This window comes from Convolutriloba macropyga, chromosome 2 (assembly GCF_964194025.1).
Source record: "Convolutriloba macropyga chromosome 2, txConMacr16.3, whole genome shotgun sequence".
Taxonomy (NCBI): Eukaryota; Metazoa; Xenacoelomorpha; order Acoela; family Convolutidae; genus Convolutriloba; species Convolutriloba macropyga.
Genome location: NC_134469.1, coordinates 30,068,567 through 30,092,455, shown reverse-complemented (window position 1 = coordinate 30,092,455; position 23,889 = coordinate 30,068,567). Strand labels below are relative to the sequence as shown.

General features: G+C 37.4%; 2 protein-coding genes across 2 annotated transcripts in view; both read right to left on the bottom strand.

The window, feature by feature from the left end:
- LOC142358604 (protein FAM76A-like) overlaps positions 1-23,889 on the bottom strand; it is a 606,005-nt gene that overhangs the window by 174,966 nt on the left and 407,150 nt on the right. The window lies entirely within an intron of this gene.
- LOC142358600 (inosine-5'-monophosphate dehydrogenase 2-like) overlaps positions 8,981-23,889 on the bottom strand; it is a 136,831-nt gene continuing 121,922 nt past the window's right edge. The window contains exon 12 of the mRNA XM_075410039.1: positions 8,981-9,392. Within this exon, the coding sequence (XP_075266154.1) occupies positions 9,371-9,392 (22 nt within the window). The 3' untranslated portion in view covers positions 8,981-9,370. The remainder of the gene's footprint in view (positions 9,393-23,889) is intronic.

Below are 23,889 nucleotides of genomic sequence, written 5' to 3'. Positions count from 1 at the left end.
AACAGCAAGTGAAAATTATATTGAGAATACACTTTGCCACACAAATTTTTATGTTAGGGCATGACAAAAAAAGAAAAAAACTACCACAAAATTTTGTAATAATATTTGGTAAATTTGATTGTAGGTTGCTGGATATGAAATGATTTTTCTCGATATAAAAATATTACGCTTTGAAGATATATATCGACAGACTCGTACTCTTAAAATCAATAAAAGCATTGCAAAACAAAATTTCGAATAACAAAATCAAGGGAAATTTTAAACTCAATCCACAAAACCAATCAATTTGAAAAACAATCAAGATTCGAAGGAACTTTAAAAATTTCTAGCATTCATAGAAAATATTACATTTTGAAGATTTAAGCAGACATGTTTTGGAATATTTTAATTGCATATTTGTATACCATCATGCATATTTACCAATATATCTTAAAAAAATTGAGAAAAACTAATCAATTTTCTCACTTGGGAAAGAATTGGATCAAAGTTAAAACAGTTTATTGAATCAAATCTTCTACAAGTTTATCATTCTATATCATTCCGTCTTCAATTTGAGCTCCTTCCGACTATTGTTTTCTACACAATTTTGATTGACAATTACCTGGGTTAACATAAAAATGGTTATCAATACAACAGATCAACAGTTTATTGAATCACATTTCATCGGTCTATTTCAATTTTCCACATTTTTTTCTTCAAATCTCAGTGTAGTCCACAAAGTACAAAATACAGAATTATTCATTGTTTATTGATATTCAGTCAATTGTGCATGCGGACATTGTGCATGCTATCACTAAACCTTAAAATTTTTCTTAATTTTTCAGATTCGATACAAAATACTTTTCTAAATTTTCGATTTTTCAAAAATTTTTTAACAATAAACCATTAAAAGACACATCTCAAACAATTCTCTCCCTCTTTATCAAAATATAAACAATGTTTTAAAACAAACGGATCGCTGGACAAAAACATAGGTTGACAAAGGCGAGGGACGGGTTAAAAATTGGCAAAATGTCTAAAAACCGCTAAAAATTGGTCTCAATTTTTTTTTATCAAAAGGCCATTTTTTGTATATGGGTACTACATGAAGTATATGTGTACTACGCCATTTACAAAAAGATAGAAGAGCTTACTTTTCAAAAATACCCTCGAAAAAAGCACTGGTTGTCGCAAAGGATTGATTTTTGACTAAAATTTTCTTAAAATTGATATAAAAAAACTAGCCTAAATTGCGGGTAGAAAGTCTTGAAAATTTTTTAGCGAAAAACGCAAAATTCCAATTAAAAATTTTTGTTCTCTTCCAAATGAAATTCTAGACGCAGAGAGCTTCAAATTGATACCTGATCGATGCTAGCATGGGATGTCCTCAAAAAAGTCAAAAAGTGTTTGAACAAAAGTGGGGATAGCATAAAAGTTCTCCCATTTTTTTTCAAAGAATATGGGAATGTCTGAACAAAAGTGGGGATAGCATAAAAGTTCTCCCATTTTTTTCAAAGAATATGGGAACAATAAGATAAATTTGGTAAGATAAATGAAAAGTTAGTTGTGTGTCCCCTTTTTTGGGTGGAAACGATTTAGTCTTCGTAAAAAACGTCACTAATTTCCTCAGTATACGTTAGGCTCAGTGCTACCTCGGCGCTATCGGGGCCAAGAACTTTTGCGAAAAATAACAAAAAAGTGGAAAAATAGCTTATGGATTGCAATATACAGTTTACAGAGCTATCGGCCTAGAAGTTGAAAAGTAGGATTGCTTTGAAAGGAATCTATGAAAAATCTAAAAAAGCGAGAAAAAATACACTTTTAGGCTGGCATTTTTGGAAACCGTTTCCGTGTGAAGATGTTAATGGCGCTCGACTGAATTGAGTAACTTTCGAAGTGCGACCTTTAACAAAACTGTTTATTTGTTATTCGCCTAATTTCCGCAAAAATTATGTCTCTACAAAAATTGCTTTGGAATAGTCGAGCTTTGTTCTTATACCCAATCCACATGGCATGTGACTTTTTGACTCATTCCAGAACTGTTTTTCGGCTCATTCAAAATTTGATGAGCTCCATTTCTTTTTGATCAATGTTTTCGTTTGTTAAATGCATTAGTTTTGAAAGAAGGAAAATTTTATTTGAAAATGATGATATGCACCTGTAAGGACAAACTATATATACATGGAAACTTTTCCATTACAATTGTTAAATTTAACGGTAAAGGGGGCTGAAATTAAGTAATGGAAGCCATTCGTAAAGTGAAAGAGGCAGCCCTAATTGGGTCACAAAATATGTCAATCAACCACTTAATTACCCTCTCTCTGATCTTCATATCGGTCAAAAGGAGGTCACTTACCCTTTTTTCTTCACTCTGATAGATAGTCCAATAACCAGTACAACTTCACCAACTTTCTGGCAATTGCTCCAATTGTGGTCCTTCAATGGGGTCAAAAGAGGCCAATTTAGTGAAAAGTGAGACAAATTTTATAAAGTTAACAACTGCTGATTTAATTGCTAATACACAAGTGGATAGGCGAAACTCCTACAAATCACTCGGGACTATTTTTTGTTGAGGCGGACAAAAGTCTCCGCGTAGATTGCAGACCACTTGAGATTTAATTGTCTCCATTTAAAATAATTGCCCATAACTTTGCAACAAATTCTTCAAAATCCTGTCTAGCTCCAGCAGATATTGCACCTTCACAAATAGTAATTAAAGCAACTTGCAATTATGAGCTTGTAGATAGGGTTTAAAGAATTTAGTTAAGTAGGGAGAATTGAAATGTGTCTGAAAAATTTGTTAAATATCATCGTATATAATGTCAAATTTTAAAGATCGGTCCAAGCCGTGCTGTCTGATATAACAATTGTGATTCACAATATTAAATTGGGGTGATCAAATATTGTGGAGATACTTTTAGAAAGAAGTTACAAATGGCTTCTGTTCAATAGCTGGTGGCGCATACCCTAGTCGGGACCTGGAAATATTAAAAGACCGTCCTCGACAGATTTAAGGTGTGAAAAGACTGTCCTTGACAGATATTGGGTATGAAAAGAATTGGTCTGGACCAAATGTGATGTCCTGGACTTTGGCTAGAACTAAAACAACCGCCCTAGAATTTGGCTGGACTCAATGTGATGTCCTGGACTTTTGTCACGAGATCGGACCCAGGTGTTGTGGGAACTTTTTAGTTTGCCTCATTTTTGCTTATGAAAAGCATTTGGCTGGACTTATGGAAAGAATTAGCCTCGAATTTAGCTTTACCCCCACCTGGAGTTAATAGGTCTTTTCATAAATTCCAGGTCTCGACTAGGGTAACGTAGCGGTGGGGTGGGGAGGTAACGTTATTGATGCTTTTATAGGCTATCCACATAACATACCAAAACTACGAAGCCAAAACTGCCACCCAATGTGAGGAGCATACCAAAAAGGAAAAGAGCTTTAATTTCGATGGACAGGAGTTACAAAAAAACAAATAGTTATTACTGATCAATCTTATTAATTTAAGAAGTATAAGAAAAGGCAAACAAATATTCCAACTAGACAGAGCAATTAAATCAAAACTATTGCAAATACGGAACAAAATTACTGAGAAAGAAAGTACTTTTCAGTTTCGAACAGCTAGGTTGCCCATGTCTCTAACTTGGGCAGTAAAAGTCGGGTGGCAATTTTGTCAATTGCTTCGGGGTGACCCATTAATAGAAAGGGTACTACTAATACACTTGAGCTACTGATTGAGAGAGAGAATGAAATGGGCTGTAATAAAACTGGCCCTTTTAATTGCCACATCATTGTAAGACAACTTTGTTGACCTCTTTTTACGACCAAGGATGCGGGCTGCGTAGAGAAAAAAAAACAAGTGATTATGTTTCGTACCCTTATTTTATTGTAGTCGTGTCATTTGTTGATCATCAATGAAAGAACTCTCCATTCTCGAGAACAACAGTTACACCAACAATTTGCCAAACCTTTCAGGAACACTTTTATGCAGAAGGGAACTGAACTAGAGGCTTTCTAAGAGGTAGTCACGTGAGATACAAATTCCCACCTCAGACAAAACGTCAAAAACTTGTCAGGACATATACAGTGCCGTATAAAAAATTCGAAACTTTCATAATGCTTAGTATTTTTTACAAGAAATGTTTATTGGCCTAATAGAAAATCAACACAAAACTGATAAAAGTCCAGAAAATTTCATCGTTTAGAGTCAAGAAATTCTAGAATATTTTAACTGTTACTTTGTTTCTTATTGGCAGGGATGATCAATTGAATGAATCCCAAAAATTTAGTATATAGTTTTCCCAAAAAATTAATATATAAATTAGTATATATATATATATATATATATATATATATATATATATATATATAAATATAGTATATTCTTTTAAAGGCCCTTTTTCGATGTGTGGACCACTTGTTGACTTGCTAAAGCAAATCACATTGACAAGTGATCCATATTTAACCATTGTAGGCATTAGCTGATAAGCTTTTCTTCAGTTCAACCTAAAACTGTTAACATTGTAGCGGTAAATCTATAAAACAGTCTAGCGTTTTAAAGTTGCAATTGATAAACTTGCATCGATCGACAAAAAGCAACGTGATTTGCATTTTTCCGAGCTTTATACGTAAATTAGACGCAACTCTTTACATACTTTCAATGAATGAATCCGATTGGACCATACAGTTAAGCATTATATTTATTTACTTAGTAACATCCTCCGCCCAGAAGATGTCGGGAGAATGGGTACCGAGATTTCAAGCTGGCGAACGAGCAATCCGGTGTACGTGCGCAATACAGCCGAACGTGCGACGATGTTTGAACCGTAAAGGAGCTCAGTGATCTGAGCAGTAGGGTAGTAACACCTAGAGTTGTTCTCGACTACCCAAACGAAGTTACCGGTCTTTAGGTGTTGCTCGGCAGACGTTTGTCACATAGAACGTCGGTTCAGTGCCGGGACGCACTCTCTGATCCAGAGAGACCAAATAGCGTTAGCGTTCGGTGATCGAACTCGTCAACGCCAACGATTGACGGTATGGCGTTTGCTTGGTTACCAAGTATAAATTGATTAACTGTTATTGCGCCTAGTTCGGACGGGTTGCCGGTTATGGGCATTAACGGGCGTGAATTAAGTGTGTATTCAACCAGATAAACAGTAGTCTTCAAAACTTCATCAGTGATGCAATAAAGGCAGAGCACGGTGTAAAGTATTCGTTTAAAATTACGTACTAGCCTCTCCCAATCTCCCAGACGCCACCTTGATGTGGCTCACTGGGCGGGTTGAACTTCCACTTAATGGCTTTGCGGGCAATTTCAGCGTCGACGTTGATGGTGCTCCGTTTTTCAAAACTCTTGCGGAGCTCTTTCTCCGCGCCACACAAGGTAAGAGCAAACATGTGAAGAAGTCTCTATAATGACAAAGACAATACTGTACTTGAATGAAGAACTCCGATGAGGAAAACAATGAATAGCATTACAAGTGACAGACACAACTTGTACATCACAGAACCCAACAAAACTGCGTTGAGCGCTTTTGATGATAAACGTTATTGACTGAGTGACGCTATTCGCTCATATGCTTATGGCCAACAAAAATTGGTCAGGCGCAAAAAGCACCTGCAAAAAATGGAAAGTCATAAAATGGGATGAATGAATGTGAAAGCATCGGAGACTTAACTGAACAGTTGGATGGTCAGATTGAAAAAACCAGTTCTCCAACTGACCATCGGTTCTGGTAAACTTCTCAAGTGGAGTCGGATGATGAAGAAATAATTGATTTTGACGCAGCTCCCAAAAAGAAGCCGTTCTCAAGATGTCCATTTATCGTTTTCGAAGCAAAGGGAGAACTGCCTGCAAAAAGGCAATTCTTGTGCAGCAAGCACTAAGTTTTAAGGCCGCTGCCCAACTCCAACCCGGTTGGGAGTCTCAAAATGTAACAACGAGATACAGCCTGCGACTGTTCCGCATAGGAGCCTATTGTGACAATAACAGCTCTAATATGGGATAACTGCCCAACTCCACGCCCGTTGTGAGTCTCAAGAGTTATCAACGAGGAGACAAAACCTTCGACTGCTCTGCACAGGGCTTCTAGTGACAATACCAGATCTAATGGGAGATAGCTTCCCAACTCCACCACGTTTGAGAGTCTGATGAGGTATCGACGAGATACAAAGACCTGCGACTGCTCCGCACAGGAGCTTCTTGCGACAAACTACGCTCTAATTGGAGATTACTTCTTTTTCTGTTCAAGCTTTTCCTGAATTATTCAGATGTCCGACAACACAAATAAATGTACATCCAAGATGCTGACGGAGAAGTATCTTTCAACGAGCGCTTTTATAATCTTTGCAGTGACTTAAAACAGAATGCATTTTTATTTTTATTACATATTTGTTAATTATTATTTATTGTTTGTTCTTAATGTTGCTGTATTAATTCAATTTCTTTCTTATTCTTCTCTCACAAGTAATCATAACATAGCTCGCAAATTGCCAGAAAATAGCCGCAATAGCTTCGTATATCTGCTGTTTCATGAAAAAAACAGTAAAAAAGGCACACAAAAAATTTGTCTTTTTTGAAGGCTGATATGTTATATTTTTATTAAAAATCTGTATAAGTTCTTGCTGCCTATAGTAGCTGCTTTCAAATAACCTACAATAAGAATGACACACACCCATTTGACATTATCTCTTTAAATTAAAGTAAACGAAATTCAGTTTAAAGTAATTTAAAAAGAGGAAGTCAAAATTTTGAGAGAGGTCACGTGTGACCAAATAATTAATCACGCGAATGACCAAAAAACTCGCTCCACTATGAGCAAAAAATGACGTCACGCAAGCACTCAAATTGAAACTGTATGAACGAATGAACATACATAGCCTGCAGATCGCCGGAATAGCTGCGAAAGAATAGATTTGGGTGCCGTATGATAGAAATAGAAACAGATACAGATATAAGCTGAAAAAAATTATCGACGCCGCTCAAAAAGCTGCGTAAAAAATTAAAAATTAACCGAAAAATTAATAAATTAATAACTAATAAAATTAATAAAATTCATTGGGCAGAAGCCTTTTCATTAGGGACCCTTACTACACATATGAGTTCCTTTGACCTTAAACTAATTCAAAATAAACTTAAATTTTAAAGTGCAGAAGTCATTTTATTGAGTGAGGTAAGCCACTTTGTGATCAAATCTAATCAGGCAAAAAAATTTTGCTAGAGAGATTGAGAAATGACGTCACGCGCGCAAACGCAGTTAGTGAGAGGAAGAAGTCATTCAGAAAATTTGACTTTTCAGCATTGAGGTGTGAAAAAATGTAAAACGAAAAAAGAGCGTCGGACGATGAAACAAAAAACATAGCAGGACAAGTCCTGACGTCAAAATCGATGTCAACATGCCGCATGTGAACAAAAAATCCACTAGCGAGAAACGAAAATTTAATTCAAACAAGAAACTAGGCCTAGAATGAGCTGAGAATGGATTGGGAAAACCCTTTAGAAAAAAATCCGATCCAAAAAATCGAAAAAACGTAAAAATAAGAGTGAAATTGCCGCATGTGAACAAAAATCCGCTACCGAGAAACCGAATTTTTGTTCAAACACCGTTTTCTCACTCTGCTTTAAAGTTAGAGCGAAAACAATTCACGCCGCAAAAACACTCGCTTTTTCGCTCCATTTCCTGCTTCGGCGTGACCAAAATCACTACTCCAAATTGACTTCAAAAATCATGAAAATGTGTGAACAGATCTTTAAAAAGAAAGCGCCCCAATACAACTCAAATTCTTTGAATTGTCAAAAACCAAGAGCACCGCAATATAGCTCCCCTCAGGTTACAGCTTCGCAGCTATAGAAAGCAGATTTGAATTGGTTGTGACTTCACATGGTCGTGACAAAAATCTTGACGACGAAATAAGAAAAGTCCTGATGTACAATTCAAAGAATTTTCATTGACTAAAAACCAAAAACTAGACCTCAAACGGACTATAAGTTATTTGAGAAAACCATTTTTTTAAAAAAAATCAGATCAAAAAAATTTAAAGAAAAACAAAATCATTGTCAAAATGCCCCGGATGAACAAAAAACCACTTGCGAGAAATGGAAATTTTGTTCAAACAAAACAAGAATATTCTGAATGACTTCTTCTCACTAACGGCATTTGCGCTCGTGACGTCATTTCTCACTCGCTTTAGCAAAAGTTTTTAGGTTAATTGCGTGAGTAAATTTTGATCATACGTGCCTTACCTCACTCAATAAAATGACTTTTGCACTTTAAAACTTAAGTTTAATTCGAATTTGTTTAAGGTCAAAGGAACTCATATGTGCAGAAAAGGTCCCAAATAAGAGGCTTCTGCGGAATGAGGTTTGACAAGCTTTATTAATTTATCGCCGAATGTTTTTACCTAGTTTTTAATCGGCGTCGATTATTTTTTCAAATTAGATCTGCATTTGTTTCTATCTCTACTATATGGCACGCAGGTCTTTTCTTTCGCAGCTATTCCGGCAATTTCACTCTGATTTTTACTGTTTTATCGATTTTTTGGATCGGATTTTTAAAAATGATTTTTCAATTCCATTTAGAGTAAATTGTAAAAAACCAACAGCAGGCCAATAATAGCCCCAGCTATCGCTGTGCGGCATTAAAAATAATAGTTCCGAGCTGTCCTTTAAAAAATATATGTTCCTTTTGTTTTTCGTTTCGAGTCACGAAATAACCGTCGATATTTGGTCCGCGGGGTTGGAGTAGATAACCCATATAAGGAAAGAAGAAATTAAATCTGTCTATTTCAAAATAGAGTTAAGGTAAGTCCTTTATATACTCAGGCAACAGTCCTAACATAAAGGGAATAATTGCCAAGAACTCTTCATCTGCCCACATGATTTAACATGTTTGAGGAAAATCAACCAAAAATTGACTTTGGGTGTACTGGTTTCTTACTCTCCGAGAATCAGAAATATCCCCAATCTATTGCTGACATCAACTCGATTTGAACTAGAAAGAATCGAGAACAAAAATTTTCTTTGTATGCTGTACTATATTTACAAAAATGAGTACAGAGTATTTTCAAAAGGCGTCAACTAAGCACTAACACATTGGAGACCAGTTATAATAATATGTTAGGTGTTATACACTATTTGCAAAATAAACTAATCTGCACGGCAGCATCACAGAATCAATTTCAACAGCCTTGAAACGAAATAAATATTCGAAATAATACATTGAATAATTAAATCTATATTGCCAACTGTTCTTTTCAAGTTCCAAACTGATTAGTCTCCGAGTAATAAATAGAAGGGTACTGAGGGTAAATCGTTTGAAGCGGGACTATCACTTGAAGCAGCAGCCACGAAAGTGGGAAAAGCGGCGATTGAAGTTTACTGAATAATGATCATCAGAACAACCTCTTCTCGTACCTAAACACAAGAATCTTGCAAGAATCCTCCAAGAGTCTTGTAAGATTACGCACCATCTTGCAAGATCTTGCAAGATTCTGCAAGACCTTGCAAGAAAACCGTCGGATATGCAAGAATCTCGCAAGCTAAACGTCGAAGTCTTGCAAAATTCTTGCAAGATAAGCGTCATTTGCAAGAATCTTGCAAGATGAGCGTCGGAGTTCGTCTAGGGCAGTATCCAAAAGAGTTATTGATAAAAGAATAAACGTTCTGAAAACAATCTTCAGATTACGGCTTCCGAGTATCAAAAGTACAACTTAAAATGCCGCTGTGATTGCACTTTCAACCAGGCTCATCATTTTCCAGTGCCCGGTGAATAAAATGACATTATTACATTGATCCGAGGCTGGCCACTCCAAAATAATGAACATCAAAGATGTGAACAAAAAAGTGAAGCCAGCAACCTTAGCTATTCTGCCAAAACAAGAAATCTATAATATCAGTTTATGTGTGTAATCAATCTATAATATACGGTGTTAAGTAAAACATGTAGGGACCCGGAGCTTGGTACCCGACGAAACCCGTACTGTATCATGAAAAAAGCATTGTTTTTTCTCCTAGGCCCTTATTCTGTTCATGCCAGTTTTTAGAGTGAAAAGGCGTAACTGAAATGGAAGTACAAGATGATGTCATCAATACATCATTGATGCCCAATTCATTAGAAAATATCTATGCACTAATATGGATCTTCGCCCGAAACAGACCTTCAATGGTTAAGAGAAGAAGTGACAAAACAAAAGGAATCAAAGAAAAGCAGTCGAAATTCAACACACAAAACTAGAAAACATACCCGGCAGATTGCCGGAAAGTAGCCGCCGTTGATTCCAATAAGCATGATTGGGATTCAAAGAATAGAAGATATTGAAAAAAAAAGATTTTTGTACAAAAACATTTTTTAAGTCCGATTTATTTTGATGGCATTTCGTAGCTGAACATACTACTGTTTCTTAGAGAGAGGCCACAGGGGCTACTATCAATACCAATAAGCATAAGAGATGGTAACTAAGACTTATAGGAACGACGTTCAAATAGCGGAGTAGTGAAAATTGGGGTGGTCTACCGCACAGAAAAAGGATCCCTTCATTCTAAAACCTCGAACCTCAGTCTATGTTCTTTATGCATGATATTTTTTTCTTCTTTTAGTGCCTTAACCATTGTGCCAAAGGGACATCAGATCTACATTTTTTCGGATATTGTTATACCATTATGTTTCAAGGTTAGTCCATACATTGAGTTCATTGATGATCATCATTTACTGATTTATCTTTATGTTTGACACACACCAAACTGAATAGTTTGCTTACTGTCCGTTTCGCTTCTGTTTTGTGTGCCTTTAATAGCTATCACGCGTCTTGTGCGTGCTTTGAATTATTGAATCCGTAACGCAAAATTGTATCAAAGAATTGTTTTTATGGTATGCCCTGAGCCATTTGTTATCAAATTTTTTGGTTGAAAATTTATTTCATTTTCAAGGTACGTTTCAATTTTGCCCCACCACTCAAAATTAACTAATCTGACAGCCGTTTGTCAGGCTGTATTCGGTAATTTTGATAACTTTCTAGTCTTTCAGGAGAGATTGGTTTTGGTAATAATAAATTGAAGAAATATTATAAGATTTCACCAAAATTGTGAATAAATTCACAAGGTAATAAATTTAAGTTATATACATAGGATTTACATAGTTAGAGTTTTAATAGTTTTCTTCGTCTGAGGGAGGAACTATAACGTCTTCATCATCAGGGGTTTCCTGAACTTTGGGAAGAATTTTCCGAGGCTGAGGTTGAACGGATGCGGTTGGTTTTTCTCTCTTAACTGCTCTCTCTCTTTTTGAGGTCTTGTAATCTCTGTTAAATCGCAGTAGAGCTGCCATTTCTCTCAACCCCAAGGACACATAGCGCAGCTCCCACATATTACCTTTTCTGTCAAATCTCTTTATATGGAAGAACACGCTGAGCAATATGTCCTCGGGGTCGAAGTACTTCATCGACAATTGGAAGTACGTATTGTCGTTATCTAAACAGAGAAACATTAATTAGATCAATTTCTATCTTTAGCAATAGACTCCTAAGGTTAAGAATTTTATATTTCTTATATCTTTTGCTCTCATAAAGTTTAACTACTGAATAAACTTGAGCATTTGAAGAATTATATTACCTCTGAGTTCCCTGATGAATTCAGAGCTTTTAGAGTCCAACCGCATCCGCTCACAAGCCTCCTGATGAACTACAAGTCTGCCCTCTGGATGTATTCTCCCGTCGATGATGAGGCGCAGCAAGTCCACCTCTATCAATATGCTGTCCAACATTGATTGGAATTGATGTTCGGGTATGCTTATCGTTTGGTAGACAAATCTTTTGTTATTCGAGAATTTGTAGAGCACAATTTCAATATTTGAACCCTCCGATTCAGCTTCTCGCCACACCTTTACTAGGCGGGTTGTTTTATATTCAAATTGATAACTAGGAGAAGTCATCTCGTTGAGTACAGTATTTTTCACTCACTATTTTAGTGTAGATCAAATCAAATTCGCAGGAGTGATTTTGTGGGGAAATTGAGGGCTTTTAATAGTGTTTATCGGTGCAAAACTCAAAAATATCTAAACAGGTTGAGATTATTTTCAACTAATTTTAACATAGAGGAACCTGGGAATCAGCTGAGAATGGGGCGGTTATAGCCTTTTGAAGTCATTTTTATCAGAAACTGTGTGAACAAATTCAATTGAATACCCTGAATATGGCCTGATATGGTACGACCTATGCCCTACTGATTAAGTTTTGTATCAAGCATTATTGGTTGGATTAGATAATTAGGCTCCTAAGTTTTCGGGTTTATTTTTATAAATCTAAATCTTGACAAATAGTTGGTAACACTGCCCTACTTTCCTTCATCTTCTAAAACAGATTAAAATTTATTGCAATTGGTTTGAACTTACCACTTAGGTAAACTGTTACTATATACAATCATAGTAACTGTTGAAAAGTTTTGACTTGATAGGATATCGGGGTTGCTATAGATCGAAAGGAATATTCAGTCGAAATCTCTTGGGAACTTTATGCCGGATTTTTCTAAAGAACTGTGCTCTCGTTGTTTTCTACTTATGCTTCCAATATTTTTCGATGATGATTCGAGTATCAAGTCAAAATTTTGAAAAAAATTTTATGCCAGGCTACTGTGAAGAGCAACGCTCTTCTTGTTGTTTTTTGTATCCGCACATTGATATATATATATATATATATATATATATATATATATATATATATATATATATCATGGATAAGAGGGGAATGATTTTTCGCACAGATAATATCAATAAAAAGCGAAAGCTGCGCACTTTCTCTATATGATGTTTTCAAATACAAGGCATAGTCTTTTAAAGATTTAAATGTTCCATGCATTATTCAATTTCTTGAATATTATTAAACCTGCGTAGATTACGAACTTGTTAGTCCTTTAACAAGATTGTGCAGAGCGTCAAAAGTTTATCCTCACTAGGAGGGTCTGTCTAGAGTCACTTTTTACGGGACGCTATATTAAAGATAGATCATCTAATGCATGGGATATAATGTTAATTAAAGTTTTTGAAATATAACTATTAATAAGCTATGAAGTCTGACTTTTGCTAAGTGTAGTAAAGTTCAGCAATTACATTCACCTAATTCGATCAAATAACGAGTATCAAATCACAACTCTGAAAAAGAATTATATGCCAGGCTACTGTGAAGAGCAGCGCTCTTCTTGTTTTTTTTGTATCCGCTCATTGATATTTAGATCATGGATATGAGCGAAATAATTTTTCCCATAGTTTATATCAATTTGAAGCGAAAAGCTAAGGAGAGCTGCGCTCTACAGAATTTGGTATAAATTATTTCATACTTACAATTGCATATTGTTTAAAAACAATGCTGTTTTATATCGTTTATAAAACAATATAAAACAGCAGTAACTATATCTCTGTATAACTCTGTATAAACAACAGGAACTATATCTCTGTATAACTCTGTAACTATATTGTTTAAAAAAGTTCTAGAGATGCAAGAATAGCTGCTTGACGAATTATTCGATTCTCATCAAAATCTCATTAGCTTGCATCCAAATTTCTTGTTGCTTTGCAGCTTCTTGCGTCAATAGAATACATTAAACCTCCTTCTGGCTTTTGTCAGACCTGGCTACCTCTCGTCGAAGGGGCCAGGCTGAAGTCAGGTGGAGAATAGTCGAAAAAAACAGTCTACGAAACCTAAGGTTTTAAAGACTGTTTTTCCGACTATCCTCCACCTGAAGTATTTTCAAATCAAAGATGCCAGGATTCCCAGTTTTATTTAAACTGGAGCCTCGCATCTTTGCTGGGTTGTTCCTGAGAACAACACCAGATTTCCTAGCCTTTATAGAAAGGCGAGGAAACCTAAACTAATATTTGGTTTAGGAATCATGTTCAAATGCAATTTCTGCGATCAGGACTTCGCTAAACGAAAGGAACTCGTGTTGCATAAGCATCAAAAGCATGTTGACCTCCCAAATCAGAACTTTGTTTGCGGACATTGCTCAAACACTTTTACGCTCGCGAAAAACTTGGTTCGGCATTTGAAAAATGTCCATAAATTTATGCGTTCTGTTAGATGCAATTCGTGTCAAACGCTTTTCGGACATGAGCAAGCGTTGCGAAAACATTGTGCAGACGAGCATTCTGTGGTGGGTTCAGTTATTCGAACTGATCCATCCAATTTCTCTCAAGAAGATCGTTTTATTTTGGAACGTGAGAGAAAGTCAGTTCGCGAGCAGTTCCAGTCATTCCGACTCAAAATAAACGACGGTTCAATTTTTGACCCCTTTGAATTTCTCGTGCTCCAGGAACGAAAAATTACAGATTTTATCACGACGAAACTTCACGATTTGGTGACTGCGAAGTTCGGAATCTGCATAGAGGTGAAGTTCACCAAGCCTCTAACTGATGAAAGTACTCTTTGTTTTTTTCACAGTCCAATGGAGAGCCTCTCCACATCATTGACTGCTGAAGAATATTTTGGTCATATTGACAAACTATTGACAAAAATAAACGTGTTTTGCACTGCAGGAAGTGGGTGGGTGATAGAAAAGTTAAATGTTGTCGAATTGAAGATTTCAAAATAATCCCCTCTTCGCGCGGGATCTTACATTGCAACGCCTCCTGAACTTGAAACACAACGCAAATCAGTCTTGAATATCAAAAACATGAAAGACAATCTGTGCTTCATTTATTCTGTTTTAGCCGCGCTCTTCCCCGTTAAGCAAAACCAAGAGAGACCGCAAAGTTACCGCCAACACATAAACAGTCTCCACTTCAACCCGCGAAAAATGCCAGTGGCTTTAGCTGATATACCGGTTTTCGAGAAAAACAATCACCTGAAAATAAACGTGTTCGCTTACGAGTGTAGCAAAGTGTATCCAGCTTACATCAGCAAATATAAAAATTCAGCGAAGCGAATCAATTTATTGTTGCTGTCAGATGAAAATAATTGGCACTATTGTTTGATAAAGAACTTGGATCGAGTTCTGAAGGTTTTACTTCGCCACCGCGAGCTCGAAAAATAACGTTCGAAAATTCTGCGAGCTTTGTCTGCAGACTGTTGCTCGCGAAAAATTTAAGCTTCACAAATCGCTTTGCGAGCACCATCAGCCACAAGTTATTGAGATTCCGCCACAGGGTTCTACCGTAAAGTTTAAAAACTGGCAGAAGACATTCAAATGCCCGTTTGTGGTGTATGCTGACCTAGAGGCTCTTGACGTCAGAACGGAAGATTTCGAAGTGGCCGAAGAGTTGCTCGAGACTGGATTAAATAAAGGTGGAGCATCTAGCTGTGTTACTGAGAATCAGTATCCTTGTAGCTTTGGAGCTGTCTTGTTGACAGCAGAAGTTCAAGTGTAAAGATGGAACAATTTTACCGAGGCGAAGATTGTATTGATTTTCTAATGCAAACTTTACGAAAATGGCTGAGATGGGCAGACAATGAGCGTCAACGCTACAGATTCCTAAAGATGTCCAGTTTTGCCAAAAGGGAACTATTGAACAACTGGTTTGAACCCTGCTGCATATGTCAAAAAATCTTCGAGTCTGATCATGAAAAAGTAGTCCATCACTGTCATCTCACAGGCACTGTATTTGGCGTTGCTCACAATAGTTGCAATTTATTGGTTACGGTTGGTAGTTTTCTCCCTGTTTTCTTCCATAACTTGTCTTGTTACGATGCCCATCATATTATAAAGTACATGAAGCTGGAAGAAAACGAGACTCTCTCAGCTATATCTAGGACAGAAGAGACGTGTATTTCGTTCTCAGTTCAGGTTCCCATTAGAAGTTACATAAACAAATGTGGTTTCCAGAAACTTGTACGCAATGAATTGCGCTTCCTGGACAGTTTTAATTTTATGGCCTCGAGCCTTGATTCACTGGCACAAACGTTGCAAGATGCCGACTTGAAATTACTCCGATTCCACTTTAAACAATTTTGTGATTCAGATTTCAAGAAAATAAGAGCAAAAGGAATTTTTCCTTATTCGTATTTAGACTCATTCCGTAAGTTTGAACTTGGCTTTCCTGCCAACGGTGACCATTGGAAAAACACTAACCGGTAGAATTGATGTTACTCAAGAAATGTATACACGAGCTGTTGATATGTATCATCTCTTCGGTTGTAAAAATTTTGGAGACTACCACGACGCTTATCTGCAGACAGATGTGTTCTTGCTGGCAGATGTGTTCGAATTGTTCCGCTCGGTGTGCATAAAAGTTTATCGTTTGGATCCTGCTTATTTTTATAGTGCTCCTAATCTAAGCTGGGATGCAATGCTGGTAACAACTGATGTTGAGCTGGGGCTTCTGTCCGACGTTGATATGCTGCTTTTCTGCGAAAAAGCTATTCGAGGTGGTCTCAATAGCGTGGGAGCGCTGAGACATTTTCGAGCTAATAACAAATATCTTCAGAATTTCGATAGGAACGAAAAGTCCGTTTTTGGCGCTTTTTTTGATGTTACCTCACTCTATGGTGGCATCATGATGAAAAAGCTTCCAAAGGATGGCTACAAGTGGAGCGAGTTTTCAAACATCGATGAACTAATTGGAAAGTACAGGTCGAATACCGACTTTGGCTACTTCGTTGAAATTGATCAACAATATCTGCGAGAGATTCACGACGACCAATCTGATTTTCCCTTGGCTCCCGAGAAACATGTTATCCAAGACGATTGGTTGTCTGCGTACAGCAAAAACTTAGCGGCTAACAGATCTGCTGTTCCGAAATTGGTCGAAACTTTGTTCGATAAGCCGAATTATATATGTCACATTGAAAACTTGCTATTTTACATCGATCAAGGTTTGAAAGTTGGTAGACTTCATCGCGTTCTGCAATTTAATCAGTCTGACTGGTTGCGTCCCTATATCGAAAAAAATACGGTTATGCGAAAGCAAGCTTCAACAAAGTTCGAAAAGAATTTTTATAAACTGATGTCGAACCCTTGCTTTGGCAAAACAATGGAAAACAAGCGAAATAGAAAAAATATTCAATTTGTATCTGATGAGGCGAAAGCCTCCATACTTACGTCGAGGCCGAGTTTCAAGTCATTTCAAATTATAAGCAAAAAATTGTGTTCCGTTTATTTTTCCGTACCGAACATTAGATGCGACAAACCAACTCCCGTCGGAGCAGCCATCTTGGACCTTTCAAAACTTGCTCTGTACCATTTTCATTATAAAGAAATGAAACCGAGGTACGGGAAACGGATTTGTGTCACTTACAAAGACACTGACTCGCTTCTGTACAGAGTAGAAACCGAAGACTTGTATGAAGACATGTACGAATTTAAAAATTTATTGGATCTCAGCAATTACCCAACTTCTCATCCTCTGTTCGACGCGAGTAATAAAAAAGTGCCCCTGACAATGACTGACGAGTTGAATGGTTCAGTTTTGGAAGAGAGTGTAATTCTTCGATCTAAGATGTACAGCATCAAGTTTCAAAGTGGAGTAAAACAGAGTGCCAAAGGCGTGCAAAAACTTGTTAAAAAGACTCTGCATCATGACAAGTTTCTTGAGTGTCTTCTGACCGGAGTTAGCAGTCGAGCACCAATGACAAGAATTCATTCAGCAAACCATCAAATAAAGGTTACAACAACAAAAAAACGGCTCTAAGTTGTTTTGATGACAAAAGAGTCATACTGGATAACGGTGTTGACACTTTACCTTATGGCCACTACAGCCTCAATCAAACTCCAACAGTAACCGTTGAATCGGATTGTCCATCACTACAGGATAGTGACTGTGAAAACAGTTCGATTTCAAGCGGAGAAGAGAAGGAGGAGAACTTCGAGCTGATATCGACAGTAGACCTTTCTGATTCCTGCTCAATAGCTTCTACTACGGTCTCTTCTTTTGGTAAAAACGCTTTTTGCAGTTCAGTTTTTACGAAATAGTTATTATGTACTTATTTTTGTTTCAGCTCCGCCCGATCCTGGCTTTATACCTCGTGAAGTTGATGACTCGGAGTGATCTCAGTGATGAACAGGAAAATAGCAACGAAGATCGTTGTCTACCCCGGAATCCGTTTATAGATGATGAAGCAATTGAAGGAGAATGTAGTAACAGTAGTGGTGACGAATCTTGTATCATTCAGCCTATGCCTGCAAAGAGGCGACGACCGCTTGTTTCCTACTCAGACTCAGATTAAAAACACATGGTTAGCAATACAAATTAAATTACAAAATTTTCGATGTGTAATTGGTTTGAGATATACTATTGAAAAATCTTATCAAATTCAACTCATTAATTAAGCCAAAATTTTTAACTGCGTTTAACACTAAAAATCTGAACTGCTTCGTTGCCGTAAGGCGATCCTGAAACTGTGTTGTGTATAGCCCACCTTTTGAAATATTTGTAAAGCTGCATACAAGCAATACAGCCCGCATAAGTTTGAAGATAAAAATTGAGGGGGAGGTGACGAAGTAGTTTCGTGAATGTCAAAACGAACCGATATTTTGTACAGTGAATTAAATCGTTATTGAAATGAGTGAAAAAATTTAGCGGAATTTTCAGGCTGTTCCAGATTACAATGTTGGTTAATTTCTTGTTTCTTTTTTGTTTGGCTGAGCTTTTGAATGTTGATTGAATGGCTACAAGTAATAGCCAATGAGTTCCCTTGAAGTTTTTTGGAGATAGTTTGGTTTTTTGAAATATTCCTTTTGGTGTCAATAAAAACTTGACTGAATCTCTCTCCGATAATAAAGAGTTCAACTGCTTCTGGAAGGGCTTCAGAGAAGAATAGCTTCAGAGTAATTGGCGCTCCTGTCAGTTCGGGGAATAGGGTAAAATTTTTTGACGCCTCTTGTGATGAGGTCAAGTCGAAACTGGCAATAAATTTTTTATCGAAATCCTGCAGAGAAATTTTATTACCGCCATTTTTAAAACCCAGCGCTGTTAGTGTGTTATGATATATTCTGACATTATTTTCAGTGTCAATTGGTGTGCCTGCTATAGGTAAGCCATTTCCCCGTATGATTTCAATTCTTTTTATTTTATACTTGTTGTACAGAAAAGGGTTTATATCTTTCGATCCTCTGAACTTATCGTTTGCTACCATGCACATTGTTAAACTTCTGATTGGCTCCGTTCCAAAAATTGATTCTTTAACGAAAGAATTTTGACCAAATTGCATGATAAAACTTTTGCAAAGGGATTCTATATAGGGGTACCTTGCTGGTGATTTTAATAATGCCTTCTCGATGGAAAGTCGTACTGATTCAGTGACAGTTATCTTGCGGACAAACATGGACGCTTTTTCTATTACTGCCGTAAACAGTTTGTCGTTATCGTCGGCCAAGCTGATAAGACTGAATTCGTTACTTGCGCGGTAGAGTGTAACTCGAATGTCGACTTCAGGGACCATAAGTTTATTGCAACTAAAAAAAGTCGACATAAAGGGAACCATAGAGGTTAAGCGTGTAATCTGACTCCAATGTAGCTTTCAAACGGTTTTGAAACCATCCAGATTGATTGGCGTCGGACGAATGCTCTGAGTCTTAACTGTATCCTTGACAAGCGGCCCAAGTCTCTTTGCTATCACTGTTCTTTGTTAATTCTGTCTCAAGAAATGCTCGGTGGTGGTAAGAGTTGTTGCTATCAGAAATCAAAATACCGTTGGCGTATACTTCGACCTGTGAAAATAGGCTGTGTAGAGCATTGTTTGCAAATACAACTTTGCTTGCGTCACTTGCTTTTACGCGATCTTTTCCATCTGGCGTGTAGATAGACACTTGAATTCCTAGTTGAATGTAGTTAAGGTCAATGCAGTTGCGCTGGTCTCCGCTGATTAAAAAGTCTAATATTGGTCCTCTTGAACCGACTTGTGGGTAAATTTCTTGATCGAATCCGCTCTCATAATTCACAAGAACATTAGGTTTCTCAAAAAAGTCTAAAGATGTATGCGTTACAGGGTTGGCGATATCTGCTGCAATGCTGGTGAACTCAGTCATTTAGAATCTTACGTTTGACAAAAAATGTGATCGACTGCGTTTCGTCTTGGTTGTCTTTAAAGTGGTATGGGCTGGCCTCTTGCGTGTTGGTATCTCTCTTATCTCTAGTTTGTTTGTTGATAAGGGGTTTTGGGTTGCGCTGCGCCCCGCCGCCTGGCGAGCGGACGGCGCGGTAACCCGCGAACCGCGAGACGCGTGCGTCGATCGCAACCGTTTCGGCGGGCGCGCGCGGGAACGATCGGCTGTTGTCGATTCTGAAATTGTTTTTGAAACTGATTTCTTCAATGAGTCTTTTGCTGCAGATTTTAGTTTTTTTCCTGCTATCATTTGCCCAATCTCAGGAATTGCCGCTGTAATAAGATTGCGTCCCATTTTTTTGGCAAAAGGCAAAGCGTACTTTTGTAGTAGTGGTAAAGTACAGCGACCGATTCGTATAGCTAATGCGCCCAATCCTGCGGCGCCTGATCCGAACTGCCTTGCGGGACCGCCATGAGTCAGAAAGTTTTCTTGATTTCTGGCAATTTGTGCTTCATAGTGTGCGTCCATGCTTCCAAACAAACCGACTATTTTTTGGGTAGCCGTTGAGAAAAATGATTTAGTTTGGTTTGGTAAAAATTGAAATTTCAATGTCAGCCAGTTTCGGCCTATTGAGAGAAATGGCATCAGTTGTCCGGTTTCGTCGCGAATCGTTATGTTTATGGATTGAAATGATGACTTGACTACATTTTTCCATTGCAAGTTTGAGAACGATTGAAGATTTCCATTGCAAATTATCGCGTTTTGTGTCTTTTGTGTCGAGTTGTTTGGAAGGGCTATTGTTCTAAGAAGTGAAGTTAATTTGTTTCCAAGAATCTGATCTTGTATCAAATCGCAATAAACAAAAATTGTGTGACGCCCACCGGAGATATCTACTGGATAATTTGGGTTGACACCAATTTTAAGTATGTGTGTTCCGAGAATGTTTTGCAGATCTGGTGAAATGAGTTTTATACTTGTCGGACTTCTCTGTTCAGTTTCGTCTTCTGTTAGTTTATCTTCACTGGAACTGGCGGCGGTCATAAAACCATCCTCATTCCCTGTTGATGCCTGGTCTTTTTGGCCACTGTTGCTCAATAGCTTCAGTTTCTGGGTATGGCTTGAAATGCACCATCTGATAGGCCAGTCATTTTCTTGTTTTGTTCTAAAGCTTTTTGCAAAAATTTTTTGCATCAAGTTTTCAATTGTTGGGTAAAAACCAGTGTCAATTTTGCATTTGAGGTTTGCCTTTTTCCGAAGATGGTACTATTTTCAGTCGGCTGGTCGACGACGTCGGCGGCGACCTATATCAGTGAAAAGTTCTTCTGCGCTCGTTGGTTCTATTGGCTCATCATCCGACGAGGAATCTGTTTTGTCCATATGCGGTTCTATAAAACCTTGTGTAACGTTTTTAAACTTTGCTGGCCATGATATTTCGATAAGTGCCACTTGCCATGTTCCGAATGTTCTGTTTAGATCTATTGGTTTGGGCAATAGATTTGTGAAAGACGCCATTGAGTTGCCGGGATACGCTTCCGTCGAAGCGTTGGAGACTAAATTTATTGTAAAAGTATTTTCAGTTGGATCCATTTTTTTTTAAATTTCTGAAAATTTTGTCAGTTCTGATTCGTAAAACCGGCCGACTATTTCTTCTCCTGTTTCATGAGAAACAACGCGGTAAGTTGGAGGATTGAGTGTGAGGACTTTGTCTATTCTGAATATTTCGCGACTGAATTGAATCTTATAACCCCGATGAAACGTTTCGATGTTGCGTTTGATTCGAACGGTCTCACCAACGGCAAATTTGGGCTTTTGCATATTGTCGTTTACGTTCAGTGAAATAAGATAACTTGTGTGCTGTTTGGTTACGCTCTTTGGAGCAAGACCTGTTATCCCGTTGACTCGAGAGTTAATGACTTTGACAAAATTCTGCAGGTTATTTATATATGTACTGGTGTGATTTTCGTTTAAGAACTTATAAATTAAAGACTTTATGGATCGAATGTTACGTTCTGCAAACGAACTTTTCTTTCCGTTCCGAGTTTGGTAAATTGCTATTTCTTTCTGCTCTCAAAAATTTTTGAATGATCCCAGAAATTCTTTTCCATCATCAGTCCATACTTTTTCCGGTTTGATTTTTGTCTTCATCAAGGCGAAAGCGCGTCTGGTTGTTGATGCGTATTTATCTTTCAAAGGCTGAACCCTAAGGAATCTACTAAGTGTATCGACTGCCACCAATAGATATCGAGTGTTTCGATTTTCTGTGGACAATGATTGCATATCCGCAAGATCAATTGACCATATTTCATTCAAACGATATGACTGTACATTTAGGCGTGGAAAACGGTGACAAGTTTGTTTGAACTTTGTGTATGTTGAGCTTGTTGTTAGGTAGGTTTCCACTGTTTTACGTTTTAAGCCTGTTGATTTAACCAGCCTGTTGATAGTGCCGTAGGCTGATGGAGTATTCGTGTTTATATAATTTTGTTGCATAGTTTGTATGTCCCTGATGTTTGTGATTGCTGATATGACCCTTTCATTTTTGCATTTTGTGCATGTAAAGTTTTCTCTGTCGTACTCTTCAGCCTTCTCTATCCCTGAACATTGATTGTGTACCCAACCACAAATTGTGCAGTAAAACAGTGGTTTCTTTCTTGTGCTTTTTCCCAACAGTCTCCTACAGTTTCCACATGTCAGCTTTCTCGGAGGACCGGGGTTTTGCTCTATCCCACTGATTTGGAGAAGCAACTTAATAAGCTTTCTACCTAATAGCTTTACTATCTGTAGCTGAACATGGAAAGCCATGTGGTGTTCGAATCTTTTGCAAGCTTTGGGCTCACTGATTTGGCGTTTGTGTTGGCAACTATATGCTGGGCAATTTTCAGCTCTTTTATTAGGGTAAGATCTGCTGGAGAAATTTTTTTTTGTAGGGTGCTGAATGTTTATTAAAAGCTCAAACAAATTGCTGTCAGATGGAGGTCCTCCAGTTTTGCTTTGAATTTTGCCTGTATGCTTATCAATTGCAACAGTTGTTGAGTTTTGTAACAGTTTAATAATTGTTTTCGACTTCTCAATTTTTCCGCTCGAAAGTCCGGCGAGAGTCAATTCTTCTAATATTTGATTTGCCTCGTCAGCGCTAACATTTGTTTGATGATGTTCTCTTGTTATCATCTCCTCTGTCTCCTCTCGCGATTTTTAATCTTCATTGAACGTGGCTGCAACACTTAGTTGGGCTGCGACATCGCTTTCGTTAGAATTTCTTTTGGTTAGTAAAATTTCTTTGGCTGTTTGGGGCTTTTGGTTGCTCTCGTTGGCTGCTTCGAGCAATTTGTTATAAGTTTGTAATTGAATGAGAATGAACTTCTGTGCCTCCGTGTTATTGCGCATGTTCTTTTTTGAAATAATTTTGAATGGGATTGTGAATTAGTTTAATTAATTGCAGGCCCTGATTGGTCGCTAGCAATTTTCGTTTTTGAGGTAATTTAACTTTCTTATCACAAATAAGAGAGAATGGTTTTAAATTTCTTGGACTGCTGTTTGGTTACATAAGTATTAGCTAACGGGACATTGCCTTGAACAATATTGTATAAACAGTCAACTAAAAATTTGATAAAATTATCATCGAGATGAATAAGCGCGAAGCGCTTCAGAACAGGTTTGAAGTTGATGAGCAGTTTGAAAGTAGTCAGATGTTGTGAATTGTTGAGTTCAATTTTCTTCTGCGAATTTTCTACTATATAAAATATGCTGAGGTCGTTTGTTAAATGTGAGCAGAATCGTAGGTGCTCGCTGCATCTGGGATCCAAATCAATCAACAAATGACCGAATGGTTCTTTAGTAGCTAATTTATACGCTGACTGCACAATATTTCTGCTTCCCAATTGACGACCTAGAACATCGACCTGAACTACATCTCGGGGATTTTTTAGTAAGAGCATATGTGTAACAT